The sequence below is a fragment of the Salmo trutta genome, chromosome 14 (assembly GCF_901001165.1).
Source record: "Salmo trutta chromosome 14, fSalTru1.1, whole genome shotgun sequence".
NCBI classification, from domain to species: domain Eukaryota; kingdom Metazoa; phylum Chordata; class Actinopteri; order Salmoniformes; family Salmonidae; genus Salmo; species Salmo trutta.
In genome coordinates, this window is record NC_042970.1 from 34,345,604 (window position 1) to 34,362,351 (window position 16,748).

Genomic DNA, 16,748 nt, shown 5'->3' on the forward strand with positions numbered 1-16,748 from the left:
TTTTGTACCTGTTTCCTCCAGCATCTTCACAAGGTCCTTTGCTGTTGTTCTGGGATTGATTTTCACTTTTCGCACCAAAGTACGCGTCTCCTTCCTGAGCGGCATGAAGGCTGCGTTGTCCCATGGTGTTTATACTTGCGTACTATTGTTTGTACAGATGGACGTGGTTCCTTCAGGCGTTTGGAAATTGTGTTTGGAAATTGCTCCCAATAAACCAGATTTGTGGTCTACAATTGTTTTTCTGAGGTCTTGGCTGATTTTCTTTTGATTTTCCCATGATGTCAAGCAAAGAGGCACTGAGTTTGAAGGTAGGCCTTGAAATACATCCACAGGTACACCTCCAATTGACTCATATGATGTCAATTAGCCTAATAGAAGCTTCTAAAGACATGACATAATTTTTTTTTACATTTCCGAGCTGTTTAAAGGCACAGTCAACTTCGTGTATGTGAACTTCTAACCCACTGGAATTGTGATTAAGTGAAATAATCTGTCTGTAAACAATTGTTGGAAAAATGTATTGTGTCATGCACAAAGTAGATGTCCTAACCGACTTGCCAAAGCTATAGTTTGTTAACAAGACATTTGTGGAGTGGTTGAAAAACAAGTTTTAATGACTCCAACCTAAGTGTATGTAAACTTCCGACTTCAACTGTAGGTCCTGGATTTCAGGAAGCTTGGCCCCAGTGATGTACTGGGCTTACGCACTACCCTCTGTAGTGCCTTACAGTCAGATGCCGAGCAGTTGCCATACCAGGCGGTGACGCAACCGGTCAGGATGCTCTCGATGGTGCGGCTGTATAACTTTTTGAGGATCTGGGGACCCAGTCTCCTGAGGGGGAAAGAGAGTTGTCGTGCCCACTTCACAGCTGTTTTGGTGTGTTTGGACCATGATAGTCTGTTGGTGATGTGGACACCAAGGAACATGAAACTCTCGACCCGCTCCACTTCAGTCCCGTCGATGTTAATGGGGGCCTGTTCAGCCCTCCTTTTCTAGGAAGGCTAGAAAATGTTTATAGTACAAAACTGCTTTTAATGAATGCATAGCAAAACAATTCCCTTAGATTGGGTTTAGCCAATAATCTCTCTGGTGGGCTTGGCAAGGGCCAGGTGTGGTATTCTTCATGTAACTTTAAGTTCCATAAATTATTGCTCACATCCAGATAGATTGCAAATAACTTTAGGTCTATAGCATGTAAAGCTATTTGTGGTATAATCCCATTCTTGTCACTGTAACATGTGAAGTCCTTTGTTGGAGTTTTCTTCAAGTCAGACAACCAACAATTCTATATTTTAATTTCCAGTCGACTGTTTATCTGCTTGCCAGATCTGCAGGCCTATATCTAGGCTATTCACCTGTGGTTCACTAACACCCTCTTCTGGTGATTTATTGTAAACTCATCGCATGCCTCCTATAATCTTTGCCCAGGGTTGTGAAATCCTGGGAAATCTCCAAATGGGAAAAATACCATGGGACTTTTTGTGGGGATTTTTGCACACTGACTTACTCTTTTGTTCTCTTTGTCATCAAATAAGACTTACTCTTCCATACAAATAACAGGATTTATTTAAGTTTTGAACTTCAATTCAGTAGTGCTAGGTTCTGAACAAACTACTACCTCTTCCCTACTGTATTTATTTATTTTGCTCCTTTGCACCATATTATTTATATTTTAACTTTGAACTTTCTTCAAATAACAAATCTACCATTCCAGTGTTTTACTTGCTATACTGTATTTACTCTGCCACCATGGCCTTTTTTTGCCTTTACCTCCCTTATCTCACATCATTTGCTCACATTGTATAGTCTTATTTTTCTACTGCATCATTGATTGTATGTTGTTTTACTCCATGTGTAACTCTATGTTTTTGTATGTTGTCGAACTGCCTTGCTTTATCTTGGCCAGGTCGCAATTGTAAATGAGAACTTGTTCTCAACTTGCCTACCTGGTTAAATAAAGGTGAAATAAATAAATAAATAAAAAACAGAGTAAAAACTCAAACGAACAACTAGGAAAAGCTCAAACCAAGTTTATTCACCCACTGGGTCATACAGCTGCAAAGACAACATACAAGTCACACAAGCACATCTTTATACCTTCCAACTAGGCAGAGTCATCTCCTTGCATGTCTAAGATAGAAAAGTAGTGTCTGTTGTTAGGCAGAAACATAGTAGGTTCCTCTTACTGGTATTGTCATGGCCCTGCCTAAGTCTAGGACCCTCATGGGCGTGGAAATATGTGTGCATGAGATAGGACTGTGTTCAGATGGCCTTCATGGTGGGCCTCTGTTGCCCCCCTCCCAGCAGTGTCTTTTCTCTTCAACTGTTGACCTTATCTCGAGTTGAGTTCCACATCCCTCATGGTCCTGGTTCCGCAGCAACTGGCCTGCCTTATCAGGTACTAAAACTAGACTACTGTTGCCCTTTGCCTCCCTCCTTAGGAACATTCATATTCAACAATAACATATTTGAACAGAATATCAACTTTCTGCACTTCCCCTTTTCTCACACAGTAACTTTCCATATCACTCTGTAACTTTCCACACACAAAGTTCCTCTGTACCCTTCATTGACCCTAACATATACATTCCTTATACATGTAAAGTAATCAATAAGTTCTGGTATGGTAACATGAATAAGTATATTTCAAGCTAGAATCCAACAGTAGCCTAACATTGTACTTGTAGCCTACTTTGTAACATTGCTCAAATTATCCATCCAAAAAACATTAACAAAACTATCAATTTCAAATGATTTCCCATGTGCACCTGAACCCCCCCCCCCCAAAAAAAGGCATCAATTTTTTTTTTTAAATGACCTGTCCACTTATTAAACTCGTTGTTCATATTTTGTCCCTTTTTCATCCTTAGTTGTTCACTCAGACTCTGATTTAATGTCCATTTCCTCCTTTGTGTCACTCTGAAGCTGTGTGCTGGACCCTAGTTCTGTTCCTGGCTCAAAAAGGTTAAGGTTCGCCCTAATAGCCACCAATTTCTCCACTCTGTTGTTTGTTAGACTGTTGCCCACCTTTGTTTTGGTTTTCCCAAAGAATGCTCTGAGGCGCAAAGAAGCTGCTGCTGTTGGTGGGATCTGAAGGATCACAGAGGCGATGGGTGACAGGGCCTCAGATGCACAGAGACCCTTCCACCAGGTGTAGGGAGAAATGTGCTGGCATGATTGCCATATCCCATCCCCATTCCAAAGGCCTTGCTTTGTAGAAAACTTTGCCAGACTTGCCAGAACTTTGCCCTCATCAAGATTGAGGTGGTGTGAGAGGGTAGAAATTACATAGTATGCGCTGTTGATCTGTTCTCCAGAAAGTATTTGTTTCCCAATATGCTTTGGATCCAGCATGTATGCTGCTGCGTGAATTGGCTTGATACAAAACTCTCCACACAGCTCCACAAATCGAACAACTGCCGTCTCCTCTGTGTTGAGTAGCAAGGCTGAAGGGAGGGCTGTGCTGATTTTGTCTTTTAAATCAGCAAAAAGCCTAAGCACATCTGACAAGACAGCATCCTCTCCTTCAATCTGATCAATGGCAAATGTGATCGGTGAGAGTAGTGTAAGATTGCGAACCACTCTCTCCCAAAACACATCATCAAGGAGTATTTTCCTGATGGAGATTTCAATTTCCACAGACTGTGATCTTGCCATTTCTTGCAGAGACTCCTTGTCTTTCAGAAGGCTGCTGTACATGGTGACAACCCCAGCCCATCTAATGTTGCAAGTCAGCTTCAGTGTGGAGTTATTTTTCTTTGTATTTTTATTGCTGTAGGTTACTGACACTTCCTCTTTGCTCCTGACATCCTGTACAACTTGCTTGGCTGTCTTGTATAGCGTTTCCATTGTTTGCAAACTCATGATGTCCTTGATGAGTAGGTTAAGCCCATGAACCATGCACCCAATAGGTGTAATGTGAGGGTAGGCCTCCTCCACTTGTGCCCAGGCAACCTTCATGTTTGCGGCACTATCAGTAACAACAGCAAACACCTTCTGTGGTCCAACGTCATTGATTACAGCCTTCAGCTCATCAGCAATGTGCGTGCTCGTGTGTGTGTTGTCCTTTTTGTCTGTTGTCTTGAAAACCAATGGTAGAGGAGTAGAGACTATGTAGTTTATGATGCCATCACCTTGTACATTTGACCACCCTTCGGAGACAACAGCAACACTGTCTGCCTTCTCTATTGTTTCCTTCACCTTTCCTTGCACTCTGTTGAACTCAGCTTCCAGTAAATGAGTAGACAGAGCATCTCTGTTCGGAGGAGAGTATCCAGGGCAAATAACATTGAAACATCTCTTCCAGTACACATTCTCACTGAGCATGAGGGGTGAGCCTGTGGCATATATAGCTCGAGCCAGGCACTCATCGGCATTCTTCTGACTATGGTCTTCCATTGTATGGCAGAACAATGGTTCTTGTGCGCTTTGATATAATGTTGCATTTTTGCATTTGGTTAAATGCACCTGCAACTTTGTGGCATTCTTTACATACTGCTTTGTACAGTAGTTGCACATGTACATAGTCTTCCCATCGTCATTAATGGCTGGGGTGAAATGCTTCCACACATCTGATACTAAACGTGGCATTCTTCCCCCTATAGAAATAAAGTGGGAATGTTTAAATTAGCCAACACATAACAGCATGAAACAACATGAAATGTTAAAGGTAGCCTACAGTACACACTGGGAAATAAATAAAACAATAAGTTGGAAGTATGATTAGCCTATTGGGCTTTAAATGTTTTTATATACATATGTTTTAGCTTGTGTGGAAATAGGTAAGTGTGTAGCTATTTATAGAACAAGATGATCAATCAAAACCATAATCTTACCTTACTCACTAGGGAGGATATCGTTAACAATGGTATCCTGTCCTGATGTAGCAAATATAATATATGTAATGCTGAAGTATAAAGAATGGCTTCTTTCAAAAAGAGGACCGTGTTTCTCCACATTAAAAATACAGAACTGCTTTTAAAATTCCCAACATTACAAACAGTCCGTTGAAAATTTTCATGGAAATTTACCGGAAATGTACCTTTTTGCCACCAGCTGCTATACAAGTAGATAAAGCTATATAATGTTCGCTAAGCAACTTTATCCATGATAATATAATAATAACACGTCAACGAAAATACGTTTCTCTACTGACCTATTTGTATGAATCCACAACTAAGTGATAAATCAGAAAGGAATATGAAACGCGGAACTTTTTATTTTCGTTGTTGTAACCCGGAAGTACTTCTGTTGCCCACATGGGTTTCCGTTTGCAGTTGTTTGAGGAAGCATGAGAGTGCAGTGAACAAGCCATGAACTGAGCTTTTAAACAGCAAAACACCGGTAGGTTTCACCAAACAACCATTTGATTAAAAGGAATGCTGATAGATGTTGCCAGATGTTTTGACACAAGAGTAGCTTCGACCAAGTAGCTAGCTAGCCATAATAGCAGATATTTGAAATGTGCTTGCTGAGAAAATATTTCAGTCAAGCTGTGAGAACAGTTCGTTTTTTTTATTGATTTGGCCTACAGTAACCCCGTGGTGATTTGCACTATATGTGTACAATGGTGTTTCTATATATCTTCTCCAGGTACATTCCTGCTTCTTGTAGTCACTGGGAACATCAAAGTGCATTATTTATCCAGTGATTGGCAGCTTACAGTACCATGTCCTCACAAGACAGTGAGGGGCAGCAGTGCCCCCTGGCGGTGGGTGTGGAAACAAGCCAGTCTGCCAGTGATGGGGAGACAGACTGTGAGGTCATTACGGTCACCATTGGAGCAACAGTCCCCACAGGGTTTGAAAACACTGCTGCAGAGGAAGTCCAGGAGAAGATTGGGGCTGATGCAACAATAAGCAAGGACCGCGGTCGAATATACTTCCAAATAACCACAGATAAGCTCTCACAGGTAAGATGCCATTGGCTTTGCCGACAGATAGATAATAGGTGTAGACGTAACAACCATTTCCTACTTGGGTTCCCAAGAAAAGGGGTTTGCCACCCAAACCTCAAGTTAAAGAAATGTCATTGTGATTTTAATTAGTCATGGAAGGTATAGAGTACCACAATATGAGTCATAATACCCATAAAACCCAGTGGTCATACAAGAAAATGGTTCCCATCATTTTTCCCCATAGGGGATTATAGAAACACTTAAAAATAAGGGCTGTGCTTTGTGTTGTGACGTGTTGTCACACCAGGGTATGCCTGCTGTCAAAACAACAAAGTCATTTCTGAAGATTATTTATTTCGCGTGATTAGTAAATACGTTTTAAGGTCAACCCTGTTACGTGAACTGAACTCTCGTTTTAATATGGTGAAACTATTCCTTTTTTTTTAAGAAACATGCAGGTGAGCTGGTTCTGCTCTTTTTGGCCATTTTGTGGAGGGAAACTGAGTGGGTTGAGCATAACACTTCAACCCCGGTACCCATAGATAGATAGGCTAGAAATGTAAAAAATATATATATACAAAACGTGAAGCTTGCATTCAATTGCCCCTCCCTGTTGCACACAGCAAGCTTCCATTTCCCCTGTCACAAGGGGAGTTATGATCATTTCAATCCTGTTACGTCAAATCTGTTACTTTAATTGCCACTAATTGTAATTTTTCTTAATTTATAACCTCTTGAGATGGGAAAACATGTTTTTTATAAAGTTGAACATGTGTACTTTATGACAGAATGTTAAAATTAGGTGAAATAATTAGTTTTCTTTTACCAAATTACACTGCCCGAAAAGCACTCTATCAGTGGAACGACCCAGCCTACATTTCCTATTACTGTAACTGCAGAATTATCCAATATCCTTTCATCTTGATTTACGAGTATTGCAAAACCACCTTTTTTTGGCTACTTTAATATGACTATTACAAGAGTGTTGTGAATATGATGAAACAGATGCTATTTAAGCCTAGTTTAAATGCTTGATAAAAAGCCTATTATTCTTTGTGTGGGCATCAAATCAAACTTCATTTTCCACATGTGCCGAATACAACAAGTGTAGCCTTTACCGTGAAAGGCTTACTTACAAGCCCTTAACCAACAGTGCAGTTCAAGAAGAAAACATTTCCTGTAGTCCACAATCAGCTCCTTTGTCTTGCTCACATTGAGGGAGAGGTTGTTGTCCTGGCACCACACTGCCAGTTCTCTGACCTCCTCCATATAGGCCATCTCATCGTTGTCGGTGATCAGGCCTACCACTGTTGTGTCATCAGCAAACTTATTGATGGTGTTGGAGTCGTACAGGGAATGCAGGAGGGGACAAAGTACACACCCCTGAGGGGCCCCAGTGTTAACCTGTTGAGGACAGACGTTCCGCTAGCGCAGTGCTTCTCAATTATTTTCTGTTACGCCCCCCCCTAGGAAGAAGTAAACATTTCGCGCCCCCCCAACTCTCCGCCGCGACTGTAAACAGTATAATTTGTCTATAAAATTGTTATAAGTACACCTCTGCATAACACTGTATCCTTATTAACATTAAAGAAAAAAGAAAAAAAGAAAAGAAATATAGATCAACTTACAACAAAGAATAACTTTATTAACATTGTTTTCTTTAGTTTGTAACAGAAAAGACTTCAAGTGCATCAATTTGCCTGAAATTTAAAAAAAAATTCAACCCTTATTTAAACTGTAAATTTTTTTTGACCATTTGATACATTAACTCAGGAGCACAATATATGAAACATTTTGACCTATAAAACAAAAATGAATAAAACAATTTGTGCTGATTTTTTTGTATTTATTTTTTTATCAAAATGAGGAAGTCAGGATTAATGGCTACAATGAGCACGTTTTGCAGAGCACAGCTTTTCGAAGCGGGGTTTGAAGCATGATACTGCAACTCTCAGCTCCTGCTCAATGTTTAGCTGGGACCTGTACTTGGTCTTCAATGCAGCAACAGCAGAGAATCCAGTCTCACAAAGATAAGATGTTGCAAAAGGAAGAAGAATGCCCATGGCCCTCTGCCCTAAGAGTGGATACTGCCTCTCTACACTCAGCCAGAATTCACTCAGTGTCTGTGATGTGAACCTCAGTCTGAATGTGGAGTCAGACGTCATATCAATGAACTGGTCCTCCTCTGCAGAGCTGAAACCAGTTGGAGCTGGTGCATTGAAAGGATCTCTCACCCAGTCATATTGGGAACTGTTTTCAGGGAAGTACTTTTTAAAGAATCCCATCAGTGATGAAATATGCTCCTTAATATATGGAATCACTGAGGTGGCATCATAGTCAGTAGTGTCAACAAATTCATGCAGGTTCTCGAATGAATCAGTATTTCCTTCATCAAGTCGCCTGCCCCACATTGCAAGCTTTCGAGTGAAAGAGCTGATCTTGTCTGTGACCTGAGGGAGGTGTTTATCTTTCCCTTGAAGCTGTAGATTTAGTTCATTTAGCTTTCCAAATATGTCACTCAGGTAGGCCAGTTTTGCCAGGAAGTTCTCATCACTAAATTTTTCTGTGATGTCATACTTGTGCTCCTGCTCCAAAAACATTATTATCTGCTCTCTGAGCTCAAAGAGTCGGGACAAGACTTTTCCTCGTGACAGCCACCTTGCTTCACTGTGAAACTGCACAGCTTGATGTTCAGCTCCCATCTCCTCACAGATAGCAGAGAAGACTCTTGTTTTTAGTGGTCTGGTCTTTATAAATTTGACTACACCTACAATGTCAGTCATAACCTCACTTAATTCAGAGGAAAGGTGCCTTGATGCCAGTGCTTCTCTGTGTATAACACAGTGTGTCCACTCAGCATTAGGTGAGGCCTTCTTGATGAGTGCCCAAAGTCCTTTTCTCATCCCTGCCATGGTCTGTGCACCATCACTGCAAACACCAATGCAGTTCTCCCACTTTAGCCCATTCTCAGTCAGGAAGCAGTCCAGCATTTTGAATAGCTCTTCAGCTGTGGCTCTGTCTCTGACATATTTACAAAAAAGTAGATCCTCACACAGGGAGTTTGTCATGTCAAAACGTACATAAGCGATAAACAAACCGTCTTTGTTGCTGTCAGTTGCTTCATCGAACTGTAAGGCAAAACGTTTGTCTTTGAGTTTATCTACCAGCTGTTCTTTAAGATCGTTAGCAATGTCATTTATACATCTGGCGACAGTGCCATTGGACAGAGGGATAGTTTTTATTTTTGCAGCACTTGCGTCATCCAGCATGACAGAGACCATGTCTAATGCTGCAGGCAGTATCAGCTCCTCTGCTATGGAGTGGGGTTTTTTGCACTGAGCAATTTGGTACGCCACCTTATATGATGCTAACAGTGCTCGCTGGTTTACTGAAGAAGCAATCACAAAGCGGGACGATTGTTGACAATATTCGGCACGTTTTCGCTGAAAAAACTCAAGCGGCTTATCAGCGTGATTGAGGTGTAATGTCTTTAAGTGACGCCTTAATTTATTTGGCTTCATGCTGTCCGCTGCCAACATTTTTAGACACAGTAAACATACCGGTCTTTCCTCGTCTCCCACCGTAGTCACAGTGAAGCCAAGCGCTACATACGCTTCGTCATATTTCCTCGTCTTAGCTTTCGGGAGACTTACGTTTGTCTCATTATCTCCATCTCTCTCCGCCTTTCTTTTCATCCCTGTTAAATATTTTCCCATGGTGTCTCTTAAGGGTTTGTTATCTGCACTTCATATCTCCTGCTCTGTGCTGTGTGCTCTTGTTCGGTTAAAAAAAAAACTACTCCCCGCGGCAAGAAGAAGCATGTTCCCCGGGGTCACGCGCCCCCCCCCCCCCCCCGGCATCGCTCCGAGCCCCCCCAGGGGGGCGCGCCCCACTATTTGAGAAGGACTGCGGAACCCCTAGCCAACAGCCAATGGCATTGCACGGCGCGAAATACAAAACCAACTAAAATACCACAATTCAATCGTCTCAAACAATCAACTATTTTACACCATTTTAAAGATAAGACTCTCGTTAATCTAACCACATTGTCCGATTTCAAAAAGGCTTTACAGCGAAAGCAAAACATTAGATTATGTTAGGAGAGTACATAGACACAAATAATCACACAGCCATTTTCCAAGCAAGCATATATGTCACATAAACCCAAACCACAGCTAAATGCAAACATTTATTCTGGAACTGGGATTCCTGGGAGTGCATTCCGATGAAGATCATCAAAGGTAAGTGAATATTTATAATGTAATTTTTGTCATTTCTGTTGACTCCAAAATGGCGGGTAGCTGTATGGCTTGTTTTGATATCTGAGCGCTGTACTCAGATTATTGCAAAGTTTGCTTTCACCGTAAAGCTTTTTTGAAATCTGACACAGCGGTTGCATTAAGGAGAAGTGTATCTATAATTCTTTGAATAACAGTTTAATATTTTATCAACGTTTATGATGAGTATTTCTGTAAATTGATGTGCTCATTCACCGGAAGTTTTGGGAGGCAAAACATTTCTGAACATTACATGCCAATGTAAAATGGGGGTTTTGGATATAAATATGAACTTTATCGAGCAAAACATACATGTATTGTGTAACATGAAGTCCTATGAGTGCCATCTGATGAAGATCATCAAAGGTTAGTGATTTAATTTTAGCTGTATTTCTGGTTTTTGTGATGCCTCTCCTTGCTTGGAAAATGGCTGTGTGGTTTTTCTTTTCTAGGCGCTGTCCTAACATCATCTAATGCTATGCTTTCGCCGTAAAGCCTTTTTGAAATCGGACAATGTGGTCGGATTAACGAGAAGATTATCTTTAAAATGGTGTATAATACTTGTATGTGTGAGAAATTTGAATTATGAGAGTTTTGTTGTTTTGAATTTGGCGCCCTGCTCTTTCACTGGCTGTTGGCGAGGTGGGACGCTAGCGTCCCACATATCCCAGAGAGGTTAAGGATCAGCGTGGCAGACGTATTGTTGCCTACTCTTACCACCTGGGGGAGGCCTGTCAGGAAGTCCAGGATCCAGTTGCAGAGGGAGGTGTTTAGTCCCAAAGTCCTTAGCTTAGTGATAAGCTTCGTGGGAACTATGGTGTTGAACGCTGAGCTGTAGTCGATGAATAGCATTCTCACATAGGTGTTCATTTTGTCCAGGTGAGAAAGAGCGGTGTGGAGTGCAATTGAGATTGCGTCATCTGTGGATCTGTTGGGGCGGTATGCGAATTGGAGTGGGTCTAGGGTGTCCGGGAGGATGCTGTTGATGTGAGCCATGACCAGCCTTTCACAGCACTTCATGGCTAACAACGTGAGTGCCACGGGGCGGTAATCATTTAGGCAGGTTACATTCGCTTCCTTGGGCACAGGCACTATGGTGGTCTGCTTGAAACATGTAGGTATTACAGACTCGGTCAGGGAGAGGTTAAAAATGTAATTGAAGACACTTGACAGTTGGTCCACGCATGCTTTGAGTACATGCCCTGGTAATCCATCTGACTCAGTGGCTTTGTGAATGTTGACCTATTTTAAAGGTTTTGTTCACATCGGCTACCGAGAGCGTTAGCACACAGTCATCCAGAACAGCTGGTGCTCTCGTGCATGCTTCAGTGTTGCTTGCCTCGAAGCGAGCATAAAAGGCATTTAGCTCATCTGGTAGGCTCGTGTCACTGGGCAGTTCATGTCTGGGTTTCCCTTTGTAGTCCGTAATAGTTTTCAAGACCTGCCACATCTGACGAGCGTCAGAGCCGGTGTAGTAGGATGCAATCATAATCCTGTATTGTCGCTTTGCTTGTTTGATGGTTTGTCTGGGGGCATAGTGGGATTTCTTATAAGCGTCCGGATTAGTCTCCCGCTCCTTGAAAGCGGCAGCTCTAGCCTTTAGCTCGATGCGGATGTTGCCTGTAATCCATGGTTTCTGGTTGGGATATGTACGTACAGTCACTGCTTAAGTTTTTGCTTGTAAGCAGGAATCAGAAGGATAGAATTGTGGTCAGATTTGCCAAAATACAATGCATCAAACCTTTGATTAATTTTGCACACATTCATAATGGTTTGTTCACCTGGCTGTTACAGTACCATTGAGTGAATTCAAAATAGAACCTAGCTTTTTTACCTGTGCTGCCTCTTTCTAGGTCCATCATCTGAGGTCTGTGGACAACCTGTTTGTTGTGGTTGAAGAGTATGACAACTATCAGTTTAAAGACTCAAAGGTATGTCTCTTTTCATTACAGCACAGCCAACCTGAATTCATACAGCCCCTACACATTCATTTCAATTATAAACATTCATGTTGGTAATAAAAGACAAGTCCCCTACACTTTATACCATGCTTCTCCCTCTTAGGGTATTTGATAGAAACACTACCCATTCTGTCCAACAGGAGGAGACATTGGAGGACTTGCAGAAGCTGGCCTCCAAGCTGCCATGGACCAACGCACTAAAGGTCTGGAAACTGAACACCTCTCTGAAGAAGAAGAGGGGACCCCATAGACGGCCCCAAGGTCCCAAGGGAAAGGGACGGAGAGGCAGAGATTTCAGAGATAGAGGCAAAGCCAAGAAAGACGATGTGGAGACGGACACCATGGAGACTGTCACCGCAGAGATAGAGAAGCTGCAGCTGGAGCCTACTACAGGCCAAGGGGTGGGGGAGGCCGGGTCACCTGACCTGGAGAACAGCCCCCTGGGTGAGCAGCAGGAGGTGGAAGGACAGGAGCCCGTGCCAAAGGTCCTGAAGTTTCGTGTGACGTGCAGCCGAGCAGGAGACAAGCACAGCTTCTCCTCCAACGAGGCCGCCAGGGACTTTGGTGGTGCCGTGCAAGACTTCTTCCTGTGGAAAGCAGACATGACCAAGTTTGATATCGAGGTAAAAATAACATAACATTGCATCCTGTTCCAACGGGACTGGCACCCACTGAATTCCTCTGCTCTAGCCAGGCTGCGAGAGACAACTTAATTGATTACGTTACAAAGAAAACAAACAGGGTAGGAATAACAGTTCTGAGAGTAAATATTTACCCTTGAAATAAATAGGTGGGGTCACATAATGTGAAATGAAATGAGTGTGTTTCCATTTTGATTTCACTGTGTGCGTGTGTGTGTTGGCAGGTCCTTCTGAACATACATAACGTTGAGGTGGTGATTGGCATTGCCCTGACAGAGGAGAGTCTCCACAGAAGAAACATCACCCACTTTGGACCCACCACGCTGCGCTCCACCCTGTGCTATGGCATGCTCAGGTCTCCTACTCTCACTCCATTCACACTCAGTACAGTCAAGCTAAACGGAAAGCTCTCTCTACCTCATGACTGCACTTTGATAATACATGGGTGAAATACGGATTGTGATAAAAGAACCCCGTTCTGTGATTTCTTGATGCAACCTATTTTGATATACACAACACATACAGCAATTGTAGTGCTTCATGTAAAGTATGTTTCTTCTTCTAATTGATTCAAATTTGTGAAAATCAAATGACAACTGTGATATTTGTGTCTCTTTCATTGGACAGACTCTCTAAGCCTCAGGCATCTGATGTTATACTTGATCCCATGTGTGGAACTGGAGCAATACCTTTAGAGGTAAGAAGGAGAATCACAATATACTGTTATTAAAAAGAGAAAATATGACTATGGTAACTGACTTTGCCTTCCATGAAGTAGTAATCAGATAGTATAGCCTACTGAGTAATTGATTGTCTCGATCAGGGAGCCATTGAATGGCAGCAGGCATTCTACCTGGCCGGAGACAACAATGACATGGCAGTGAGCCGCACAGTCAACAACATCTGTCACATCCAGAAGAAGAGACTAGACAAGAGCAGGTGAGACACAACAAATCAAACCATACACAAGTTACTTTATGTGAATTAGTCACCCCTCAAAGTCAGACTTTGAAGAAGAAATGCAAGACAAAGTGATGAGACCCATTTGCTCGTTAGTTGTGTTTACTCCATTTACTCCCCAACCCTGCAGTACGCCAGGGTTGCCCATAGACACAGTGCAGTGGGACCTGTGCCATCTACCCATGAGAACCAGCTCAGTGGACATCATCATCACTGACATGCCCTTTGGGAAGAGGTAGGAACCACAGTACTGTTTCAATTAGGACCTACACTCAACATTGACTAAACCTCCTAGATATTGCTAATTTCTGTATGGAATGTATTGGTATTGTTTACGTGGCTGAGGTGTACATTCTGTGGTTTTGTTATAGAATGGGCTCCAGGAAGAATAACTGGGACCTGTACCCACCCTGTCTGAGAGAGATGGCCCGGGTGTCCAGACCAGGCTCAGGGAAAGCCGTCATCCTGACCCAGGATAAGAAATGCTTTCAAAAGGTAATGTACCACACATACATTAAGACTGTGTAATCTGTGGTAGATGGAATGTCCCAACCTGTCTGGACCTGAAGGCTCGGTCATCAACAGGAAATTCCAGGATAACCAGAGAATGAGTAGTTGAGGACGTTGTGGTGTCTTATTGAATTAAATTCGTCCACACCAATATCTGTGTGAACAAACAAACATCTGTTGTTAGTGTATGGTATGGACTGAGTCTACTCTGTTTCCATCGATAAAAGACAGTACAGTGCAGCTGTCGTCATCGACCTGGCCAGGGCTTTCGACTCTGTCAATCACTATTCTTATCGGCAGACTCAACAGCCTTGGTTTCTCTAATGACTGCCTCGCCTGGTTCACTAACTACTTCTCAGAGTTCAGTGTGTCAAATCGGAGGGCCTATTGTCCGGACCTCTGGCAGTCTCTATGGGGGTGCCACAGGGTTCAATTCTCGGGCCGGCTCTCTTCTTTTTATATATCAATGATGTTGCTCTTGCTGATGGTGATTCTCTGATCCACCTCTACGCAGACGACACCATTCTATATACATCTGGCCCTTCTTTGGACACGGTGTTAACAAACCTCCAAACGAGCTTCAATGCCATACAACACTCCTTTCGTGGCCTCCAACTGCTCTTAAATGCTAGTAAAACTAAATGCATGCTCTTCAACCGATCACTGCCTGCACCTGCCTGCCTGACTAGCTTCACTACTATGGACGGTTCTGACTAAGAATATGTGGAAAACTATAAACACCTAGGTGACTGGCTAGAGTGTAAACTCTCCTTCCAGACTCATATTAAGCATCTCCAATCCAAAATGAAATCTAGAATCGGCTTCCTATTTCGCAACAAAGCCTCCTTCACTCATGCTGCCAAACATACCCTTGTAAAACTGACTATCCTGCCGATCCTTGACTTCGGCGATGTCATTTACAAAATAGCCTCCAACACTCTACTCAGCAAATTGGATGTAGTCTATCACAGTGCTATCCGTTTTGTCACCGAAGCCCCATATACTACCCACCACTGCGACCTGTATGCTCCCATTGGCTGGTCCTCACTACATATTTGTCGCCAAACCCACTGGCTCCAGGTCATAAGTCTTTGCTAGGTAAAGCTCCGCTTTATCTCAGCTCTCTGGTCACCATAGCAACACCCACCCATAGCACGTGCTCCAGCAGGTATATTTCCACTGGGCATCCCCAAAGCCAACACCTCCTTTGGCCGCCTTTCCTTACAGTTCTCTGCTGCCAATGACTGGAACTAATTGAAAAAAATCGCTGAAGTTGGAGACATATCTCCCTCACTAACTTTAAACATCAGCTGTCAGAGCAGCTTACCGATCGCTGTACACACCCCATCTGTAAATATCCCATCCAACTATTTTTTTCTGCTCTTTTGCACACCAGTATTTATACTTGCACATCCTCATCTGCACATCTATCACTCCAGTGTCAATTGCTAAATTGTAATGACTTTGCCACTATGGCCTATTTATTGCCTTACCTCCTTACTTCATTTGCACACACTGTATACAGATTTTTCTATTGTGTTATTGACTGTACGTTTGTTTATCCCATGTGTAACTCTGTGTTGTTGTTTTTGTCGCACTGCTTTGCTTTATCTTGGCCAGGTCACAGTTGTAAATGAGAACTTGTTCTCAACTGGCCTACCTGGTTAAATAAAGGTGAAATTAAAAAAATAAATAGGTGGTCCCTTGGCCAGATGGCATTTCTTCAAGCAATACTGTGGTGTGTCAACTTTAATGATTTTGTACCATGAGTGTCTTGTGACCGGGTGCATCTGTCTCCCTCAGGCCATATCGAGGATGGGAGGACTCTGGCGGAAGCACCACACTGTCTGGGTCAACGTAGGGGGCCTACACGCAGGGGTGTTCCTTCTCAAGCGCACAGCAGGGATCTTTGGCCAAACCCCAGAAGATGTCAGGGAACCCCTTGAAGAGCAACCAGGGAAGGAAAAACCAGCAGAGGAAAGGGAAAAGGAGGTTAAGTGACCGAGTTAAGCCCCACCTATACAGAATATACTTTAGAAATGGCATAGAAATTACCTTTTGCCATTATTTATTTGATTAATCTATTTTGCTGTATTTGTTGAAGGTCCAAAAGTGAGTGTGTCTCATAGGGAAACCTTTCCTAAGTTTTACTGTGTTGTTATAGACAGACAAGGTTTCGGTAAAGTGAAAGAAAGTTGACTGCCTGCTTATTACAACCAGTTTCCTTTTCATGTTAAACCCCAGCTTTATAAAAAGTTGTCTTGCTACACCTGAGTGCCAGTTATATAAATGCAAGTCATTAATCATCCATGGTTCTTTTAGCTACTGTAGGTAAGCAAGACTATTGATTTATACACCTATTGTGTTGTTGAGGGAATCAGTTCAAATCACCACACCTCTCCACTCCATTGATGACTTGTTGGCAGGTTCTGTACCATGAGACTTTATGGTAAATAAAACTTGTTTCCAAACATGCGTTAAAGGGTGACTGCACTTCCTAAT

At 42.5% G+C, this 16,748-nt stretch overlaps 2 protein-coding genes across 3 annotated transcripts; one reads left to right on the forward strand and one right to left on the reverse strand.

The window, feature by feature from the left end:
• Positions 1-2,015: 2,015 nt before the first annotated feature.
• Positions 2,016-5,244, reverse strand: LOC115207894 (uncharacterized). 2 transcript variants are annotated; one of them, XM_029775439.1, is made up of 2 exons: positions 4,837-5,244; positions 2,016-4,599 (listed from the first exon to the last, which is right to left on the reverse strand). In XM_029775439.1, the coding sequence occupies exon 2, from the start codon at positions 4,589-4,591 to the stop codon at positions 2,876-2,878; it is 1,716 nt and encodes a 571-aa protein (XP_029631299.1). In that variant the 5' UTR covers positions 4,592-4,599; positions 4,837-5,244; the 3' UTR covers positions 2,016-2,875. The 2 variants fall into 2 exon arrangements, with proteins under 2 accessions (XP_029631299.1, XP_029631300.1); XM_029775440.1 differs by having other exon boundaries at positions 5,157-5,241.
• Positions 5,245-5,246: 2 nt separating this feature from the next.
• On the forward strand, positions 5,247-16,721 carry thumpd3 (THUMP domain containing 3). The gene is made up of 10 exons (XM_029775441.1): positions 5,247-5,344; positions 5,594-5,912; positions 12,028-12,105; positions 12,276-12,758; positions 13,001-13,131; positions 13,404-13,473; positions 13,600-13,715; positions 13,867-13,971; positions 14,108-14,231; positions 16,050-16,721. The coding sequence occupies exons 2-10, from the start codon at positions 5,670-5,672 to the stop codon at positions 16,245-16,247; spliced, it is 1,548 nt and encodes a 515-aa protein (XP_029631301.1). The 5' UTR covers positions 5,247-5,344; positions 5,594-5,669; the 3' UTR covers positions 16,248-16,721.
• Positions 16,722-16,748: the final 27 nt, after the last annotated feature.